The sequence below is a fragment of the Suricata suricatta genome, chromosome 11 (assembly GCF_006229205.1).
Source record: "Suricata suricatta isolate VVHF042 chromosome 11, meerkat_22Aug2017_6uvM2_HiC, whole genome shotgun sequence".
Lineage (NCBI taxonomy): Eukaryota > Metazoa > Chordata > Mammalia > Carnivora > Herpestidae > Suricata > Suricata suricatta.
In genome coordinates this window covers 64,651,870-64,675,301 of record NC_043710.1, presented here as the reverse complement: position 1 = coordinate 64,675,301, position 23,432 = coordinate 64,651,870, and the positions used below count along the sequence as shown (strand labels likewise).

The following is a 23,432-nucleotide window of genomic DNA, read 5'->3' as shown; positions in this document are numbered from 1 at the left end:
AGACACACATGAGGTTCTCTAGGGCTTTATTTGACCTAGAAGTTCTTTCAGGCTCATTCCAAACAACGCAGCATTAAAAAATGAAGCAGACAGACAGACAGAGGGAGAGAGAAAGAGAAAGAGAGGGAGAGAAGAGAGTGAGAAAGAAGAGAGAGAGAGTAGAGAAGGGAAGGGAAGAGAGGTAGATGATACTACACCCTTTTCCCCACAGAGCACCACATGATGATCTATTTGCCTCCACTTTATTGTTCTTAGATATTGATCTTAACTCCTGGATTCTCTTTCAGGAGGAATGACCATTAATACCATTATTATTTTCACCCAATAATTCCTCTTTTTTTGTTTTCTGTTTTATTTTGTTGTGTTTTTTGGTTTTTGTTGTGTTTTTGTTTTGTTTTGTTTTTGGCACACTTCCTTAACACCTCAAAACCGACACTACAGCTAATCTTAAACAAATAACTTATGTTTCTGCAGCATTGCTGAACTAAATATTATTTTCAAAACATGTTAGCTCCTGCATGTCTCTTTCCTTCTATATATACATTCACCCAACCATTCATTCATTTATCCATCCATTCATCCAAATAAAATGTATATATTAAGTGGGCAGGCAATGTGCTAGGTATCTGGGATAAAAAAAAAAAAAACAACCAGGGCCTGCCCTTTGAACTTACACATATGGGTCATTGTTACTTAGCAAAGGTGTTTTGAATGCCTACATTGCCAGACAAGTTACTTAGAGCAGCCCCTTGTGCAGAATTTGGGAAAGGACCCTTTTGTGGAGATATTCCTTCCTTTCAAGGTTTTTATGTATAACAAGGCTTTGTCCAGGGAGTTCTAGTGTTGAAATGTAAAATATGTTATATCCTAGCCCTTGAAATTAGGACCTGGCCAACCCAGTCAGAAATGAGGTCTACCCTGCCCCAGCAGTGAGAAGGCAGATCTGTTGGTCTATAGATAAAAATTATATCTTGGGACTATAACATTTTTGTTTGGTGCTGCATAGATGGCAGCTTGTATCCCAGTCAAACCAAAATAGTTCCCTCAGGGATATGTGATAAGGATAGACATTTTGGCAACAGATATGGAAAGTTTCAAACATAATAAAAATTCTCACTGTCATAGTAGTTAGCCTTTCTCTACTAAGCCATACTATGTATGGCTTCTGCAATCATACTAAAATTTTAAAACAGTTATGTCCTCTCTGGAAGGCAATTGCTTTAAATTGGATAGATTTCACTCATTTTCCAGTGAAAGAATTTGAAAATTCTGTCTGTGGAAACTAAAATACTGGATGGCAGACTTGGATGTGTCTTTCACTTTAAAATGCAGACTCTCTCTGTGGTGAATGTATTTGTTGTGGTAAAGTATTTGAAAGGAAATCCTCAGAATAATTTGGGGGAAGGAAAAACACTGTGTTTAAATAAGCCAACCCATCAGTTTTTAACTTTGAAAATTGCTTTATTTTGAACCAGAAAGAATTAATAATCATTCACAGCATAAAAAATGTGTGTTTGGAATATAATATATAATCATGATCTAAAACAAATTAAACTTCCAAATTTTAAGGGACTCTAGCATAAGGCTGTGATCTCAGTGATTTTTCTGAGTGAATTAATATTGTTTAGAGTTAATATCGATGCTCTTATTTAGTTACCTCATGATTTGCTCTGTGCTTTGGCAAATATCTCTCTAGATAAGTGATTCCTGTAAATGTTGGAAGTTTCTTTACACGTTAACTTTCCCATCATTTTAAATTGTCCTTGCCGTATTATTTCAGCCTATATGCATCCTTTCCGGAATGAAGGGTCCTGCTAGTCTGATAAGAAGTTCTCTTTCCTGAGGTCTGTATTTTGTGTAGGGCTCATCCAGGAGAGGAAAAAGCCAGGATGCCAAATTGCAAAAAGTATTCTTTACTGTGGGGCTCCATCCAAAAAGGGTTTGTAACACAGTGTACAGTCTTGTAGCCCAGCTGTGTGGAGCATTGATTGCTTCTGCCTAGAGCAGGGATACTGTCAAGTTGCTCTGTGAGTTGAGTCATCTATTGACAAAGAGCTACCAGCCCGCAGATAATGCTGTGCGAGCCGCTCTCGCTGCTCCCACGATGCACTGCTTATAGCAGCTGTCAAAGATACTGAGGGATCCACGGGAGGAAAGAAAAAAAAAAAAAAGACTTTTACAACTGCCTGGAAGAAAGGGGTGTGAGGGAGGAGACATTCCTGTGCAGAGCTGACCAAAGGAAAGAGTAGGCATCAGGGCAATATGAATGCATACCTCACCAAGCAACACGGCTGCAGCCGGGGGTCTGATGGGATGGATGCCGGCAGGAGCGCGCCCACACTGATCAGGGATGCCCACTGCGCTTGTGGCTGGCAGAAGAGTGCTCAGGGGCTTAAGTACAATTCTCAGACCATGCCTTCCTCGGGACCAGGGGGCCCAGCTTCAAACAGGACCAAGCTGGTCACTTTGTGGGACAGTGTGCGGAAAAGCCCCCACAAGACGAGCGCCAAGGGCAAAGGGACTTGTGGGGAGCGTTGCGCCTGCCCACATGGTTGGTTCAGCCCAACACAGGTGAGCCTTTTCCTTCTGACTTTCCCTTGACTATTGGAAGAAACTGAGAACACGTTGTGTAAGGGTAGCATGGTTTGGAAACTTTGCTGAGTCCTCATTGCTGACTGGAAGTGCCTGTTTGGAAAACAGTAGGCCTTGAAAACCTGTCATTTTCACAGGTGTTTATGGGCTTACCTCTAGCTGGCCTGTGAAAGTCCCAAGATGCTGTGCTCAGTTTCTTTCAGTGACTTTTTTCTCAAGTTCAACTACTCTAGTCCTCAGACGATTTTACTGTGCTGCATCATTGGCTTTTAGCAGCAATTTAACTTGTAATCATTGTTAACTTTTCTGTCCTGCCTAGCCTCATTGTTTTTTTCTTAAGGGAGAGAAAAAAAATAAGCTTTAATCAGATACTTTCCACCTCTTTAATGATAAAAGGGCATTTATTTCTTTAGCTATGGAAAGTAATGATTTGAATTATGCTCTTCTAATTTTACTCTTATAATACTGTATATACCTTTTCAGTAATGGAGAAGAAAATTTGTTTATATGAAATAATTCATTTTCCTCACAGAGGGAATAATTGGGAGCAGACTACAGGATGATTACACTCAGAATACAATAATTAAACATTTTATTTATTCATAGAGTAGCAATAAGGTTATTTATATTAAAACTGTAACTCTCTTTCTTCTGTAATGTAGTTCTGAAGCAGATGTGCAGATTCCCTTAATTAATTCCTATCTTATTCTTGCCCCAAACTACTGGCATTTTATCAGAAATGGAATTGGCTTATTTTTTCCTGTCCCTATCCAGAAGAGAGAAGACAACTTCCTATAAATGCTGTAAAATTTAAATAAAGTGCACCTGTAATCACTGTCATACATATAGAACAATGATAGTTCTTAAATATCCATTGAGAAGGAGAAAAGCTGTTTTCAGGGGGAAAAAAGTATTTTCTTGATTTTAATGTGATTTTGGCACAATTGAGAAGTAGCTATTGATAATGAGTGACATGTTATGATCTGAGAATCATAAAAAGTACTTCTAAGAATATCATATATCACTAGGTCTTAATGATACAGTTACATGTATGTAACTTTTGATGCATGAATATCATGCGTCTCAGTATCTTGATTTACATGAAGAATATAGTCCGATTTTAGCATTTAATTGGCTCAGCTTGAAACGGAGCCTGACATTTGGAAACTCAGTGATTTTTTAAAGTTAACATGAATTCCAAACTGGAAAAAACAGTCTTGACAATTTGGAAGTCTCTGTATATTCTTTAACAAATACATATGTTTAAATGTCTTTAAATTATATCTCTTGTGTTGATTATGTTAATTTCTCAAGGCTCACATGGGCAAAGAAGACAAACACACATCTAACTTATGGTTTTTGCACAGACTAGAATAAGCTGACTTACATTAAAGTGCAATAAGCAACTGGTTTTATTGTCACAATTCTTTTTATTCAAGACGTAGTAAGATTTTCATTTTATAAATGATAATTTCCCAGCCCCAAATCTCTAATAGTACATTATAATAACCATGCTGTAAAAATCTTGGTACATTTTACATCAATCAAGGGAAACTTTTCCCTTCCTTGGGTTTTAACAAAGTCAGCCTCCTACTTGCCTTAAATTTATAGCCATTTAATGCTTTAAAGGATTGAAATAGACTCTGTGCACTGATAATTGAGGATCCAGTGACACATGAGAAGGCAATAAATTGAGACAGCCACCATCTCCCATTCTTTTTCATACTCATTTCTATACATTTTCTCTCATTCACATGTACTTAATTGTTGACTGGGAAGAACAATACCCCAGATATTGGAGTTACAATACTGTATCTTTTAGGGTCTTTAGTGTTGTGACCCTCTTCTATCCTCCCCTTTACCACCTCAGTCCTGTGAAAGTGCTATGCATAGATTTTAACATATGTTTGAAAATAACTCTATAATACCTAAAATACTTGCACATATTAACATATTTCATGTATTTATAGATATATATACCTATAAATATATATATATACATATAGGCATGTATATACATATATACATATAAAATTAAAGTTCTGTATTATTGTTTCTTACCCAAAAAGTGCTAGCTTGTTCTTCCAAAGGATGTTTTATTCTCTCATATAAAGTAGATTTCTCTACTTCCTCTGGTGTTCTAAAATGCTGATTTATGTGTATGTGTGTATATGTATACATGTTTATGTGTGTTCATGTACATATGTGTGTATTCATTTACATATGCATCTATAGAATATTTAAAATATACAAATATGTGTAAATACTATCCACCCTTATATACTATAACAAAATTAAGAGTGTATGTGTGTCTATGTGTATATTAACAGCTAAGTCTGTTTTGAGAATTTTATGCTACTATTCTTGCCCCTTGCATTAGCTAGAGGTATCCTGTGAAATATTGTGAAACAAAAGATGGAACTTAATGATACTAAACATTAGAATTCTTGATAAAGTAGAAAGGAGCAGAATGCATGCTTTAGAATAGCCTAGGGACCCACATGTGGTACAGAACGTGCCAGAGGGCTGTTAAGTGTCTGGGAGCTGGGATCCTGCTCTCAGAGATATTTGCTGTATTACGTGGAAATCAGCAGTGTGATTTCCGGCTGCTGTAATAGAGGGCCATGGTAATGACTTGAGTTCCTCCCAAGGCTCTTTGCCAAACTCCTGTTATTTGGGGTGCTGTGTGCTAACAGGACACTGTCATTATGTTGTTCCTCAGCAAGACTAAAAAACAGCTTCTGTCATTTCTCAAATAAGTTTTCATTCCATTTAGATCTGTAGAATTAATATAACCATAATAATAGGTAAGAAAATGGAAAATTATAGTATCCAGAAGTGAGTTCTAGAATGCACATCTAGGATAATAGTGTTGGTCTTGGGTGGGAGTGGGGAGAAACTGTCCGTCATTGCTTATGTGGCATTTCTCCCCAATGCAGACTGATGTGGGAAGGCAGCACAGATGGTGGAGACTCTAAGGCCAGAGTTCTGTGCCTTTGTACTTCATTCATTCATTCATTCACTCCTCATTTGTTTATTCAACCATCATTTTCTGAGTGCTTACCTTGTGCTGCTCTATCAGACCTGTGGATACAATAGTAAACAAAGGAAATGCTACCCCTACTATTGTGAAGCTTAGGACCTTCAGCAGTATATAATATGTAGTAAATATATTATATATACAGAATTATGTAATCATAAATCACAAACTGGAAGTGAAACAAGTTCCATGGAGTTCTGCAAATTCCATAGTGGACATATATTCATGAACCAGAGGGACCACAGAGGAGTAAGAAAGCAAGAGACTTTTAAGCATTTATTTATTCATTTATTTATTTTTACTTCTATGAAAAGGTACTGTATCTGTTTAAGCCTACATTTTCTGTTTTGTAAAATGAGCATAAAAATAGAACCTAACTCAGGGGCTGTAGTGAGGAATGATTAACATAATAAATGTAAAACACTTAGCACATTGCTTACATGTTGTATGGGTTCAATAAATATTTGTGGAATGAATAAGCCTGCAATAAAAGTTGGCTCTTATTAACTTATTCCTTAATTCATTTTTTTCCTGATTGGCTGGGAAGGGAAATTAAGTGAATCAGTGAAGACTTCAAGAGGTAGTGATCCTTCGGCTGAATTGAATTGAAACTCCAAGTAATGTGCAGGTGTTTATCAAGTGAGCAAAGAGAGAGAAGCTTCTAGGGTACAGATAACAAAAACAGAAACACCTGTAACACTGTGTGCTGTGTAGAATTGCTCACAGATGCTCATAGTTTTGTTTTCCCAGAATATTGGGCACTAGAGAGTAGGTTCATCAAGAGCTGAGGCTAGAGACATGAACAGGGTTTGGACACACAGAGAGTCTGATGAGCTTTGATGAGGACTTCACTGATCTGGCAGCGTGGAGTCCGTCACTGCAGGATCCCAGTGTTCCTAGTACTTCTGCTCTCCATATCTTAACTTTATGGTCAGTGAAGCTTTCTGGGCCTCAGCTTCTCTCTTTCTAACAAAACTGATTTTCCCTAAATGAACTCCTATATCTCTTCCAATACTAATATCCTATGTCTCTGTCAACTGACACCCATTAATTAATGGGAAGCACTTTGGAAAAGATTTCTGCTTTCAAGTCAGACAATCCTAAGTTTAAATTTCCTAGCTCTGTGTGACCTCACTTTCTTAACCTCTTTAAGATTCATTTGTCTCCTTCTGTAAAACTTAGGATGATAAAATTATATTATGGGAAAATGTACTAAGAATTGAAAATATTGTACTTTATATAAAAGAGCCCTTAGAACATAGGAATTATTCAGTTAGTGGTATTTATTGTTACTGGTGATACCCAAATTATGCTTTTTGAAACTGAATACCTTATTGTCCATCAAATTTATTATCAGTATTGTGGTCCTTTATTAGAATTTCTACTTTGGACTATAAATTTTTTGATGTCTTATAATGATGAAGGTTAGGTTAGGCAACTGTCCAGAAACATTTGGCACAGTACCACATGATGACGGGATGACATTTCGCCCTTCAGCATTCTCAGAGAGTCACAAAATGCACTTACCAAAATATATATATATATCTGTCATATATGTTTGACATATATGTGTGTGCATGTATAGATATATCCATGTATATATTATATACATGGATGTAATTGTATCTATTATATATAATATGTATATATGTATATAATTGTGTATATATGTGTATATTAGATTTTCTCAGAAACAACTGCATTTGAAGCGTTTAGTCAAACTCTGTAAATCTTCCCTAAGTGTCCTTCTGCAGCTCCTCCAGAAAGAGCAGTTTGCAGCAACTCGAGTGCAGAGAACCTTTTGGTCCAAGAAGTAGAGTTGCCCTAGGCTGAAATCTCAGCCTCGGCTTATTCCCAGCCAGAAAGACCCGACAACTTGTTTTAACTCTGTGGCTGTTTCTACTGATTCCTTCCAGAAAAAGAGCCTCTTACGGAGGAAGAATAAGACTTTTTAGTCTCTGGAAAACACCACTTTCCCCCAGAAACAAAAGAGAATAAGAGATAATACAGAAGGAATTAAAGTTATAGGTTTCTTTCTTTTTTTTTTAAACAGACCTGAAGCTACTTGATCAACACTTCAGTCCCCACCTCTTCTGGATTCTGAAGTGAGCAGAGCATTTTCTCTCTAGGGCTGGACAAGTAGAGACAAAGCCCTGAGGTTGGGAAAGGAAAGAGCAAATGATAATATGTATTGAATACTCACAATACCCATAATGTATGAAGCACTATGCTAAGGCTTTATATGAGTTATTTTTTAAATTCTCCCAACGACATTTAAAGAGTGGTATTAAAATCCCATTTTATAGATGTGGAAATAAAAGCTAAGAGTAAGTTTCCCATGATGACACATCTGATAGAATGTGTTTCAAATATAAGTCTGTATGACCACTTTACCTGTTCCACCAAATCCTACAGAAAGGCCTCTTTGAGGAATAGTGGGAGGTAGAACACCCCCAGAGACCTTTTCAACTCCCTAATTTAACAGGAAATTTCCTTAAAGAATTGGAATGTTGTGAGAACTAGCACTCCCTGGCAGAACCCTAGACTTCCCCATTCTGTTTCATTTTCTGGTCTTGGGAACCCTGAGTTGGTTGGACCTCTAAAGATGTCTCTCCTCTCTGATCAAGGTTAGGAATTGTGCTGATCTGAAGGAGTTGGAGTTGATTCTCACAGCACCAATACTTGCTTTTAGAAATACCTTGTAATCTGTGGTTATCTGCAAATTAGATTCAGTCTTACGACCTCTATAGTGAGGAATTGAGAACCATGTATTTTGAACTTAATGCACATACATAACAAAGTACATGTAGACATTATCTGTCTTATATCCGAAAAGCATTACTGCACATTGCTGAATGTTGTAAATCTCACACATTATCTACTTGTAGATTTATCACGCCAAGAATCAAATATCTTTCTTTAATCCTACCATCTCCATCGTCCAGCCTCTTCCTTTTCCTGATATTGTTTGATTCGTTACAAATGTAGCCCCACTTGTTTTTATTCTCCTCCATTCTCTAGACTACTTTGCTCCATTCTTTAAATTTCCCGAAGGCATATATATATATGCCAATTTTAGGCTTTATATGTATGTGTGTGTGTGTATTTGATATATAAATTTGTTTATATTTATTGATATACATTTTTATAAATCATATATATGAAATATATTTATGTTGATTTATATATATTATATTATTATTATAAATTATATGTAAGTTTATATATAATTTACATTATAATATATAAAAATGATTATATTCATTGATATATATTTATATGTCATATATCATGTATATGTGAAATACATTATATTGATTTATATATTACATACAAATTATATATAGTATATAAATTTGATGAGAGATTCCTCATATGCCCAACTTCGAGTCTAACTCACAGTGCTAATTGTCCATTTACTTTTGTGACAATTCTTGTAGTATCATTATTAAGTTATACATTCTCAACTGTATCCCTGGCTGTTGGAGGAGAGACTATGTCATCTATACCTTTATGTCTAGTTAGTAACCGTGCATGATTTACCTGTCACATTGTATCACAGTTATGAGTATTTATCTATATGGTCCACTGAACTGAATTCCGTTAGAGCATAACCTATTTACCCTTGTTTCTCTAGTACCCAGCAAGTAGCAATAATTCAATAAAGTGTTCTTGGTTTCTGAATGAATATCAGCACAGAACATAAAAGTACTTAATCAGTACTTAACCAGTAATGTATATAAAAGTGTATATAGAGTACATAATCAGTTTTAAGTTTATTTTTAAGTCTTATTGGTACAAATATGCAAGTGCCTAAGATTAAGAGTGACATCTTTTACCCTCATAGTAGCTGTTTCATAACAGATTATAATAAAAAGTTAACATGCATTTATTGTTTTGTTTGTTTTGTTTTTAGTTGGACTCAGATTCTTACACTGTTGTGATGCTGTAAAAATATTGGGATCACTGTTCAGAAATTAGGTTCTGTATTCAAGTGGGTCATGGTGTTCAATGATGAAGGGAACAGTGCTGTACTTTGAGAGGACAACTAGAAAAAAAATTGATTCTTCACAGTTTCTTTGCCCAATTTAGGAGTCACTTGTTCTCTCGAAGATTGAAGGAATGTCATGAAATATTATTTTATAATTACTTTCCGTACAACCTATTGTAGGCTGCGTGATCTTTTCTCACCATCATTTTTATCATTAAATATAAGTGCTCAGAGTCCAGTTGTTGGCACCACCCCATTAAAAATCCATAGTTGAAGACCTTTGTACTTTATTCTGATAGGCTGTGCTATTTAGTTAGTAGTCAACGTTGATTGGTATGGTTTTCCAGTAGTGCTGTTTTCTTTAAAAAATGAATTAGCTTTAGGACTATGTAAATAATTCAGATACTTGTATTACATTTCAGAATGATTAATAAGTATATCTGCTGCTGGCAATCTGAAAGGCAATCATACAAATCCTTTGGTTCTGGTTTTATACTGTTTATTAATTTTTCTGATCTAGTTTACTTGTTCCTTGTTACACATATTACTGCTCTTATTTGCAACATTTTAGGGTTTATTTTTCAAGTATTCTTTAGAACAGTTTTAGATTCACAGCAAGATTGGGGGAAGACTTACAATATTTTTATTCAATTTTCAATTAAAATTTTTAAATAAAAAATAAAAACTAGATAATTATAAAGCCTCTTAATTTAAAGGTGAACATATATGCTGCTTTTAAAAAATAATTTTGTTATTGGATTTTGATGTAAAAATAATACATTTCTAGTAAAAATCTTATAAGCTAAAGATACATTTGAAAATAATTTAAAACACCTAAAAATCTACCTAAAGGGAACCACGGTTAATGTTTTGATACCATTTTGTGTTTTTAATTGTCTGTGTATAGGTATCTTCAGAAAAAAATATAATATTTTGTATTAACACATGCTTATAGGTGTACCTAAATAGATTATTTATATATGTCTGTCCATCAGAATTTAATAATATAAAGCCAGATTGCTTTTTAAACTTATCATCATAGTGTGAACATTTTCCTAAGTCAGTAAGCTATTTTTATTACTGACATAATTTTATAATGACTACCAAATATTCCTGTTTCTATCAAAACTCAAATTGATGGAGTATAGGTTATCTTTTTTATTATAATTAATATAAACAATACCAAAGTAAGCATTGATATACTTGGACTTTTGACCACATTTCTCATAGGGATATATTTTCAGGAAAGGAATCACTAAATCAATTACGCAAATTTTTTAAGGCTCATAGTATTTATCTAGTCATTCAGTAAATTTTTACTTAGCAATTAATGATTGAACAGTTCCCATACACCAAAACACTGTTGAATAGGGGAGACATAAAGAAGAACAATAGAGATGGATTCCTGCCTCTTACAGCTTAGAGCTAATTGCCAAATTGTTGTAAGAAGACTACCAATTTACAGTTTTTTCCATTTCAGGAGTATATGAACATGTCTTTCCTCCTGTGCTCATGAATTCAGTAAGCTAAAAAATTGTGTGCCATTACTATTTTACTTGCTTTTTTTGTTAATGAAGATGAGTTATTTTTCATTTGATTGTAGCCAGTTGTGATACTATTATGGCATCATCTGTAACTCCTAGCACAATAATAATATCCAGTCGACAATTTAATACATGCTTAATTTGTTGACTGTGTGGATGGTAAGATAGTAGGATGGTAGGATGGATGGATGAATGGATGGAAGGAAGGAAGGAAGGAGAGGGGAGACGAGGGGAGACGACAAGGCGGTGAGGTGAGGAGGAAGGAAAGAAGGAAGGAAGGAAGGGAGAAGGGGTATACAAATAGGTGAGTAATTTCTGCTTGAAAGTCCTGGTGAGAGAAATTTCTCCCTATCCTAAATATAGCAGAGTAGTTCTCTAACAGTCTTTGTGAGTGATCTCTGCCCCTGCCTCTCCTGTCACTACAGCTCCTTAAGTCTGTTCCCTGGAAGAAAAAGAGCTGAATGCTCTTCTTTTCACACTGACGTAGGCCAGCAAGATGGAATTGAGTGACAGATTAAGAGGTAATTAGTACAACAGGCAGACATAGACAGGCTATCTGACTGTGTCGATAGAGAGTTTGCTGAGGAGTGCAGTGTGGGCACTAAATTGACAGTCAGGAAACCTGAAGAGAAAAAGTGATCTAACTGATGAGATGGGGAAGGGAAATATTCTGGAAATATCCTGCCTATTTTATAGTGTGCTTATATATGGATAAGAATTTTATGAAATTTGTAGATAGATGTGTTCAAAGATGATTTGAGGTCCACATGTCTTAAAATGCAGGCAGGCTTTCCCTAAAAGTCAAAACCATATCTTAAAATGATTGTATGAGTGTTATCCCTTAAAAACACACTTATTACAGTGCCGAGGCCAATATTTAGAATTAAACTTATGTATACAATAATTCTATGGACTCCTCTTATCAACGCTCGGCACTCTCTGGCTGTTCTAAACAAAATGTGAAGCCAATCTGACGATGTGAGGGTGACTGTTTTTTTTAGCACAGGAGAGAACATCATTTTCAATGGACTGAATAGAAAGGTGACTGTTAAATGGGTTGAGGACTGTAAGTAGATTAAGACAGAAAATCTTTTAAGTTTATTAAAGAGCTCAGCATATTTGGTAGTTCTTTGAAGAGTTACAATTATTACTTTTCCAATAATTGAGTCAAGAAAAGGTAAATAACAATTGATATTATGATCCCCATTGTTTCTTGGGCAGTTCACTCAGAGCACTTAGCCTGCTTTGTTTTTTGATTTTGGTGTGTTTTTTTTTTCCACCTACTCTGTGCTGCGCAATGAACCTGTTTTACAGTTCACTCATTCTACCACACCACAAAATCAGGAAGTCATCATCACCCCCTCTATTCCCATCACCTCTCTACTCCCAGGACCATCACTAATTAATTGATGAATAGTTAATATAGAATTATATCTCATAGTGTCTCATTTTCCCTTTTTGCATTTCTCCTCTCAATTCTTGACTATAGATGTACATTATCATTAACAAGCTATTTGCAGTAGCCACTGGTCTCCCAGACGCCGTCATCTGTTCCAAATGTTTTTGTTGCCAAATTTATCTTAACAGTCAGTTCTATTCATATCGCTCAGCAATTTAAATGATTTAGCAAATCCAAATCATTTAAAGTAGTGCTTCACTTTAAGAGTACTCTGACTTCCGGAGAAGGCAGGTATGTCTGGAAATACTAATGGGTGGTCTATTTAGGATTAAATATGTTAAAGTTGTTGATTTTTTATTATAGGGTTTTTCAAAGTCCTTGGGGTTTTAAATCTTTCCAAGGCATGTGTTTTATGTGCAACATTGCCTAAATGTATGTGATGAAATATTTACCAGTATTTCATGAAACACAAGCTTCCAAACACTACTCTACAAAATAAAACTTGGCTTCCGTAGCAGACCATTAAGATTATCTTTATTTCAGTCTCAACCTGTCTCCAATTCCATCTCCAGCCACTTCTCTTGTATCTGGCAACAGCCAACCAGTTGTTCCCTGTTTCCCTGAAGCCACCATACATACAGTCTCCTGCCAAATCTTTTTTCATGCCCCCCCTTTTTATTATGACTCTCCCTGTTCCTGTGTTTGATAACATCATATCCATTATTCAAGTATCATCCCAAATATTACCTTCCTTTTCTGTGCTCTCACAGAATGTTGTGCATCACCTGCTTTTCACTTAGCATTGTGATTGCCTACATGTCCTCTTCATCTACAGTATTAGAAGAGCTGAGTGAACATCAACTGTGCCTTATTTACTTCTGTATTTTTAGTGTGGGGATAGGGCTTGACATATTTTGTAAATGAATAAAAGAATGGTATCTTTAAAAATTGATAGGAAAGGGAAGGGAGAAAGAGAGTTGGGGAGAGAGAGGGACACAAATCATTAGAGACTATTGAATACTGAAAACAAACTGAGGGTTGAAGGGGGAGAGGGAGAGGGGAAAGGGGTGATGGTCATGAGGGGGGCATTTGTGGGGAGAAGCACTGGGTGTTATATGGAAACCAATTTGACAATAAACTATTATTTTAAAAAATGGTAGGGAGGGAATAATGTTGTACCAGGTGAGGTATGCTAATATTTTGATTAGGTTCCTGGATCCCACATTTTGTCTCTTTGAAAACTCAGGTAAGTATCCAGTATCTAACAAGTATCCAGAGGAAAATGGGGCCATGAAACCGACTCAGACTAACTTAAATATACATGATATCAAATTATTTAAAAGTAATTTATTTTAATGAAAAATACAGTATCAGAGAAACTGAAAAACCCATGTACATAATATTCATTTGTCTATTCATTCATAAGTATTTATTATTTATGCCAAGTTCTGTTCTACAAATTTGAAAATATAGCAATAAACACAACAGGCAAGATTTAATTGAGAATTGCAGACAATTAACAAGTAAACAAGTAAATAAGATTACTTCAGATAGTGACTTATGACTAAAAAATAAGCAAGGGCAGTGTGATACGAAGAATAGGTTGTTGGAGGAGGAGGGCTTCTTTGGATAAGATACAAGAATAAGGGAAAACCTTAACAGAGAGGAGACCATTGAGTTGAGATTGGAAGGATGAAAAGTGAAAAGGGGACAGCTTTATAACAATCTTCAGGTGATGTTATAAATAATAGAATAGGATGTTAAAAGACCCTAGGGTAGGAACAAATTTGATAGGTTTCTGCAACAGAAGGCTGATGTGGAAAAGAGAGTATGTGAAAGAAGGTTAGGAATGGCATTGCAGGTCACGGAGACTTTGGAGACTGTAGTAGAGAGTCTGAATTTTATTCAAAGTTCAAGAAGCCATTGGACATGAAATGGTCTTGATGTACATAGTGAGAAGGAGACTGGAGAGGCAATAATGGAAGTAAGGAAATGTAGTTAGAATGCTCTGCAGCAGTATGTACTTCCAAGTTAGGGATAATGTTGGCTGGATTCAGGTAGCAGCAATGGTGATGGAGACCCATTGTATGGATTAAGTTGTATTCTGGACGTAGAACAATAAGATCAAATAGTGTGGGTTTCCTTGAGGCAAAATATAACAAAATGTAGCAGTTAAGAAAAATGAAAGAAGTGAAGGGTAATTTCCAACTATTGGACCTCTCTCCATGGAGTCAAAACATCTTCAGAATCTGTTAATTATATGAATTCAAATGTTCCCACTCCTTCCCACCTAGTGTGTTCCTGATTGGTTGACAATGCTTGCCTTTCTGATTTCCCTTTTTCTTTGCTTTCCTTCTTTACCCTGACATCTTTCCAAACTTCAGACTGATACAGTTTTTCCTTTAGGGAGGATATTTTCACCAGTCCTGCTGGCCTAAGTGTTCTTTCATTTCTTTAGGGCTGAGTTTTGATCATCTGAGAGCGATTATAATTTACTACAATTGTAAGTTAGAAATTGGGAAGATATCTTAATAAAATCCCCAAATACCAAGCACAAGGCAGTAGATCACGGCCCACCAAATATATGATGTTGACCTTCCCCTTCCTCTACAGCTCCATCATTGACCCCTCTCTCTAATCCCTTCATGAGAAAGGTATTTTAAATATCTTGTTTAAATACAATGGATGATGGATAATCTCTATCTAGGAAAGTCACTAGATAAAGAGGGTTTGTTGGGATGCTAATAAGGAAATAAAATAATCATTTGGCTTTACTGAAATTATTGGTATTATTTTTTATAGCATATGGTTCAAGAATATAATCTCCCATTTCTCTCTCTCTCCATTCATTTCTTTTTGAACTATGAAATCTTGAGTACATCCCTCGAACACCATTTACTAAGTTCATTAGAAATCTTCCAAGAGGATTTTTGGAAAATAGACAAACATTTTTCTAAGAGTTCTTCCTTTAAACTTCAATGTGACTTTAAAACAGTAATGAGTAAGTTGTATTTTTTAGGAATAAACCAGTGACTGGAAACAGATATTCCCTCCGTACATTCCAGACCAAATTGACTAAATTGATGTCAAAATTGATAAATCATATTTTATAGAATCTAGAAGTGTCCTCTTATCATGTGAGGCCTGTGGCTAACATGGCAGCAGTTTGGTATAACGTCCATTATCCCATCACTAAAATTACTGTATTGTCGACCCCATTATAGCATTGGCCTTGACAGAGTGCATGAATTGTCTCCTAAACAGTTCCTTGTTTCAAGCCAGTCTGTAACTGTAGAATGCAAGGGTCATGGTTTAATTTGTACCTCAGCAGAAATCATATAGTGCCAGGCTGTTAAGTGATCAGTCTCTCCCAGCTTGGGCTCATATTGAATTTCACAACTCAGAGGAGAGTGAGTGAGTGTGCTCAAATGGAAATATACAGAACTGGAAATCAGGAAATTTAGCTGAGCTAACTCTGGACTCTGAATCATCCAAGCCAAGTGTCAGAATCTTAGTGCATATCAATTGGAGGGAGCTAGACTACATGAAAAACATTATTAATATGTTTCATTGTGTTGACCCTGATTGATTCATGATGGCTGAATGGACAGTGATGCTAAGAAAAATGATGAGGCTACATCAGGACCCCTTGGAAAGAAGCAGTGAAAGTGCAGTTAGCCATGAATAATAAGGAAAGAAGTGGCAGCCTAGATCTCTAGTTTCTTTATAGCCCTTGCATTCAATGATGCTGTGTACTTTATGTGAATGGCATAACTATAAATTACAAAAATTGCTATCATCTGTGAAGCATATCTTATATATCATCTTAATTTATTGTGACCTTCAAAATAACATGGGAATGTAGGTCATCTTCTCCCCATTTTATAGATGATCAAATGGGCTTTTAGAAATAAAGTAACTTGCCCTAATTTACCCTGCTAAGGATCAAATTTATGTTTGGAGCTCAGGTCTGATCTCAAAGGGTTACTTTTTTCATTTTTGCTGGACTAATTGAAATATTACCCTGCATTCGCCAATGTTGACTTGATTTATAAGAAGCTGATAAGCATTAAATGATCAAAAACCTAAACTTATTTGGGTCACAATACAGCTCAAAAATAAGCATTATGGATGAGGCCAAATTTAATAAGTTTTAGAATGAAGTAGAAAAAATAGAGTTTTTAAAAATAATGTACTTAACAACTCTTTTGGAAATTCTATTTAAATATTTATTTTATTGGCACTTCATTTTGTAATAGAAATTTGTCAAACCTGAAATGAGAAAAGCTTTCCACCCTCCTTTGATATTTGAAAGGTAACTGATAATTTAAGGACAACCCCCCCTCCAAGCTCAGGGTCCACTGTGCTGCTGCCATTGTTCTGTCCAAGGGACAGGTCTGTCACATAACCAACACAGTAGATAGCATCCAATAAGTCCTTAACAAATAATTGCTAAATAAAGAAATATGGTATTACATCCCTAAGTTTTATCTCTCATTTCTGCAATGGAGAACAAGGGATGTTCTTCAAAAAGCTAGCTCAATTTAACCTTTTTAATGTATACATAATAGCTTGAAGATATAAATCCATAATAGTTAATTCAAAACAGAGTGCTTATTTAGCAAGAAGAACCAGTACCAGAGTGTGGAGGGTTAGGCAGACAGCTGTGATTTGCAGTCCTGCTTTCTATCCACTAGAATTCCCTCCTATTTGATTGCAGGTTACATCATGAGATGACTCATGTTACACGTTGTATGTTTTATACTGTTTATGCTCTAGTCTGTTACATGGGTGCTGTTCCATGCATATTCTTTATCTGGTGGTGGTAATGGTGGTGCAGGAGGCTTCTATGCTTACTTTTTCCCCTCGGCTGCAAATCTACCTATTGTATGATTGATGAAATTTCGCTTGTCTTTTAGACAATGGTTTTTAAATTAGGTGTGATTACTTCTGATGAGTTCTAGATTGTCCACATAATCATCTCTTCATTTCAACAACAACTGAATTTAGTCCCTCTTATTAGAACCCTCATTACAGATATTCCTCAACTGACAATGAGGCTGAGTCCTTGTAAACCCATTGTAAGTTGAAAATAATGTGTTTGGAAAATACATTGAATACACGTAACCTACAGAGTGTCATAGCTTAGCCTCACCTCACGTGCACCTGCTCAGAGCACTTATGTTAACTTATAGTTGGGCCAAAATTATCTAACACAAAGGGTACTGTATAAAAAAGTGTTGAATATCTCATGTAATTTGTTGAATATGACACTCAAAGTGAAGAACAGAATGGTTTTAAGTGCTTTGCTTGTTTATCCTCATGATCCCATGGCTGACTGGAGGCTCCATCTTGCTGCCGCTGCCCAGCATCATAAGAGACAATCATCCTGCGTATCATGAGCCCAGGAAAAATCAAATTTCAAAATGCAAAGTATAGTTTTTACTGAATGTATATTGCTTTCACACTACTATAAAGACAAAAAACTGTAAGTCAATGCACCTAGGTCAGGGACTGTCTGTATATGCAGCTTCCCTTAACCCTGTCCTTGGCCTTTCATATATTTTAAAACTGCAGTTTCAAAGTAAAGCATGTTGGCCTTCTGTCTTACATTTCTCAGATTTAAGAGAATTTCAAGATCAATAATGGATCAATGATTAAAACTATCCACAAAGATCTTACCTGGACTATTGGAACAATCTTTAAACTGGCTTTTTGCCTCTAGTGCACCACAAAACCCATCCACCCAAGCTGCCAGAATATTCCCTCATCCCTTCCTCCCACAGAATGCCTTCTCATCTCTCCGGCTTCAAATCTTTCCTTGGCTCCACACTGCTTATGGGATATAGTCCAAATCCTTTAGGGTGACAAGAAAAGCCCCAACAACCCACTCACTGACCAACTTGAAATCTTAAATCCAGTTCTTCTTTCCCTGTCCTTGTACATTAGTCTCCTGAAGAAAAAAAGGGAAAAAGGTCACATTTTGAATACACTGTGCGTTCTCTTATTTCTAAACTCTCAGGCTTTATCAAGTCTGAGGAGCTCAATAAATAGCTTATTTTTTTAATCTTAAAACTAAAACTAGATAAGATAAGGTGCCAGATCCTGATAGAGATTTTTTTTAAATTCAGATTTATTACTGATAAAAGCTACATCATGGGAGGAAGTGGCTGTCGCCGTCAGTCAGATGGCTTGTCCAGATCTTTCGAATTAGATTTACTCCCCACCCCAAACTCCCAGCTTCTGCGGAGGCACAGCCTGCCGGGCTAAGCTTCTCTTACAGCAGAAAGAGGTTGCAAAGCTCCAGTGGGCTGGCCGTCTCCCAACAGGAAAGAGGGAGCTGAGCATGCCCAGTGCGTTTCTTCAAACTTCCGCAGGATAAAACCTCTTTCTCCTTCGGAGGCCCAGAGCATTTCACTGGAGAATTCTCCCTACTCTAAACCACAGGAGTGAAGAATAACCTACCTCATGTGCTTTTATTCTGAGCCTGGGAAATCCTTTCCTCCCTCATTTTTCTGCAGAATTCTGGCCACCTTTGAACATGTAGTTTCAGTGGCATTTGGTTTTGTCCATAGTTTTTCTAGGTCTACGTATTCCCTACCTTCTCCTAGACTCCAACCAATTTAAACATGTTGTCTTCCATTCCACTCCATATTCATTCCATCATAGTACATGATGTCGGCCACATGAAATGATTAGCTAGTCTGTGAAATCCTCAAGGACAGGAGTGGTATTACGCTTCACCAGTACCTAAAGATGAGTTTAGAACCTTGTGGGCACTTATAAATAAATTAGATGTTTTCCAAAATACTTAAGAAAAAGGAAACTAAGTGAAGATAACTTATTGCCTCCTAGTTGCTAGGAACTAGTTTGTAAATGGAGCCATATCAACTCCTCTAACCTGCAGAATGACCTTGAAAGTCTATGGATATTACTCCCATTTTACTGGTGAAGAGAAGGGTTCATAAAAGGTGGCCCAACTATCTGTGTAGCCGATGTTTACACCCAAGTTGTCTTGTTATTCTTAGGTGGGCCCTTGTATTTCCCAGATCTTTGTGTCATCTGTAGATTGTTTTTTAGAACATAAATCAAACAGAGATAAAGGTCATTGCATGAGGAGAAACCTCACACATGTTTTTTAGTCTTGTTTAATACATTTTTAAATAGATAAGAGGCAATCTAATTTTAGAGGTTAGCATTTTAACTTTGCCGTTTTGATGTTTCCAATGAGGGGATCATACATCCCATATCATTTAGAATATGTAATGTAAATTATACCACACGTGTGAATAAGTAGCCGAGAAGTTAGACTCCAGGTTAGCTGTCAGTCAAGATATTGAAAGATTTGTGCATTGCCTGCTTAGTCAAATTTGGCAATTTTCATCCTTTTCTTTCTGACTTTTACTCTTTCTGCATTATCTTGACCATAACTTTAACCTTATATCTGGTTGGATTTCTTCAGTCTCATATATTTTAGCTCACTCAGCTGACTTCCAGTGATTTTATTCAATGTTTAGTTGTATATGATAGAATCTACCTTACCTTCAAATTACTCAGAATACTTTTTAAAGGACTATGATATTTTTCTGAGGCATTTCCTGAGCTGGTTGCTAACAAATGTTTTTCAATGATGAAACAGCAATAATGATGTGTATTAAATGTTAACTGTGTGCCAACTATACTGCTAAGTGCTATGTATGCATTCTTTCAAGAAATCTTCACAACTATGTGGGTAAAGTCACTCGTCTTTCCCATTTTTAGTTGACACAACAAAACTTGAGAGAGATTTTAAACAACTTACCCATGGCAACACAGAGTGAGTGGCAGCATTGGCATTCAAACCTTTGCTGAATCACGCTCAAAACTTGTATTTTTACCACTATGCTCCAAAAAGCATAAAAATTTCCCACTTCTTGGAAGCTGAGCATTGTCTTTCGAGAGGAACAACATTGATTTTTATTTTGTCTGTACAATTAACAAGCTTTGAGAGCCTAGATACACTACTCAGTCTCTCTACCATTTCCTTTGCTTGCCCGGTCTGTGGGTGTCCTGCCCATACCATGGGGTTACATTATCAAAAAACCTAGTACATAAGGGCCTTAGTGCTGTACCTGGTATTTGGTAGATGTCCAATAAAGGCTAAATGCCTCTTTATTTCTCTTACACAGAAAAATAATCGCCCCTTATTATTTCCAAAGCATTTTCACATTCTTTATTTGACCTCCCAAGACCGCTGTCATGTCAGGGATTATTATCCCTGTTTTATAATAGAGAAAATAAAGGTTCAAAAATGTCAAAAAGCTTTGTTTCAGTCATACGCAATTTGTAAGGAGCAGAGCAAGGACTTCACATTTTTCACTCCTGTTTAGTACACAGTATTTGCTTCTTGGAAAACGAACCTAGGATTGAAGGGGGAGGGGGCAGGGGAGGGGGGGAAAGAAGTGGTGGTAATGGAGGAGGGCACTTGTGGAGAAGAGCACTGGGTGTTATATGGAAACCAATTTGACAATAAACTATTTAAAAAATAAAAATAAAAAAATAAAAAAAAAACAAGTAAAGTCAAGTCAGAAAACAGAGGATGTCAGTGAACTCTGAAAGGTCCTTATAGAAAAAAAAAACATTCTGTAAAAAATATTTGCTCTATCTTTTATCCCTCCTTTTCCTGAGAGGCAAAAATGTAGAAAGAATTTTGTCTGGAAGGAAGAGCAAAATCCATTAGGAAGATTGCCCTTTTGCTCTTTGAAGGCCATGATCTGAGTTGACATCTAATTGTATTTGCTTATTTCAGAGCTGCAGATACTCAGCCTTTAGTGAGGACTGTTTTGTAATAGGCTAGAAGCTGCACTGAGTATTAACAGAATGAGTAGGCTTAGTTACTGAGAGTGATCTTGCTGGTCCTGGTTAATGAAAAACAGGAAGTCCTCTTTATAATTTTTAATGTTTATTTATTTTTGAGAGCGAGAGAGACACACACACAGAGCATGAGTGGGGAAGGGACAGAGAGGGGGAGAAACAGAATATGAAGCAGGCTCCAGAATCTGAGCTGCAGGCACAGAACCCGAGCCCCAGAGCCCGACCTGGGGCTCGAACTTGTGAATCATGGGATCATGACCTGAGCCAAAGTCAGATGCCTCACAGGGAGCCCTGTTATAAAATGCATTGCTATATTATGGATCTGTTTACTACTCCCTCTCGCAAAGAACACCTTGAAGGAGACTTTCTTACTTTTATCACCACACAGTCCCCTAAAATACTTAAAACACTAAGCGAGAAGTCGAAACGGCTGATATAACCTGCTCATAATCCTGCAATTTTCATTGAGCCTCTCAGAACTCTTTCCCATCCCTCTCTCATGATCCAGGTGAGACAATCATATATAGATGGATTATGTCCCATATTTATCTAGGGTCCTCTCCTTTCTTCTCCATTAAAAGATAGTTTGTAAGTCTGGATCTTAGGCTAAACACTCACCTATTCAGAAGGATAGCTTGCTTCTGCTCTCTCGCTCTGGACCTATAAAGTTTCCTCTTACTCATGCTAAGAGAGTGAGTCACATCGAATTCCTCCATTGCTGGGATGTCGAGCCTATTTTTCTCTCTCCAAAGCACAAAAGACTTAGATTACAATTACTTATTTGATCCCCCACTGTTGGTTCTCTAATGGAGTTTTTCTGCATTGAAAAACATAGGTCAGTAAAGGCCAAGATTTTGTTGATTCCTGTAATTTTTCTAATTCCCTCACAATAGCTTGGACCAATATTGTTTCCAAGTTGGTGGCTTTACCGTGGAAGGAGCGTTACCTAATGACTGTGCTTTTGGTTCCCATTTTTGAAAGGAAACTCTTTTGTTATATTTGAAGAACGTAAAAATGAGGAACCAAAGGATTAACTTTTTAATTAGATATAATTATTAGAAACTTTTCATCACAGCAATTTTCCTTTCATTATAAAAGGAAAATTGACAGTCTCTGTTCAATTAGTGTTCAAATGTTTTTGAAATGAAATTATTACTGGGTAAAAGGACATCAAAAAGCATATGCTTTTTTTACATTTTTATGGGGGGACACTGCTGATTTAAAGGAATTTTAAAGCCAACAAAACATACTTCTGTGCCTGAGTAATATTTAGTCTCAATGCATTATAAAAGCTTCACCCTGCTATAAATATTTGTGAGTGCAAATGTTAACTGACCTTTGATCCCATCAACACAGTTCAGTGAAATCAAATTTGCAAGGTTTATTTTGGTGAAATCCATTATTTGTGCTTATGGCTAGCCTTTGGAGTAGTTTACATGTCACTGTCATAACTTCGTAGTAGAATCTCAAATGATTTAGTTTGTTTAGTTTGGGGTTTTGCTAGTGATATAGTAACACTGTACGTGCAATTTCATTTTGGGGTGAATAGGCCTGGACTTTATGAGTATGGGTGATAAATGTTTGGGTTGACTCTAAGACTGGGATTCAGCTTTTGTTCTAATCCAGAACCACGTGACTCTTGAAAATAAATCCTAGCTGAATTCCCTGCATCTGTAGTACTTAACCTACCAGTCATTTAACCAATAACTATAAATTTTCTTTGAGTAATACTCTATCCTCATAGCTACCTATTGCCTAAAATGCCAAAGAGAAATTTATTACCCTCACCTCTGAGGCCTTCTATACTCTCTCCTTCTTGATAGCATTAATACTGTTAATGGTAATGATAATGCTATTGATGATAGCCAACATTTATTTATCCCTACTTATTTAGCACTCTTTTGTGTTCTAAGAAATGTTAAGCAATTCATTCAATCATCACAGTATTCCTAGAAGAATGAAAACATTATTATTATTCACAATTTACACAGGAAGAAGCTGAGACTTGGTAAA

At 36.2% G+C, this 23,432-nt stretch overlaps 1 protein-coding gene across 6 annotated transcripts in view; it reads left to right on the top strand.

Annotated features, from left to right (window-relative positions):
• The window catches only part of DLG2 (discs large MAGUK scaffold protein 2), a 1,964,578-nt gene that overhangs the window by 1,209,862 nt on the left and 731,284 nt on the right, over nucleotides 1-23,432 (top strand). Inside the window, exon 1 of one of the 6 annotated variants that reach the window (XM_029956380.1) lies at nucleotides 2,263-2,571. The exons of the other annotated variants lie outside the window; for them this stretch is intronic. Within the exon in view, the coding sequence (XP_029812240.1) occupies nucleotides 2,263-2,571 (309 nt within the window). Of the gene's footprint in view, nucleotides 1-2,262; nucleotides 2,572-23,432 lie in introns of those variants that run through there. 6 annotated transcript variants of the gene reach the window in all.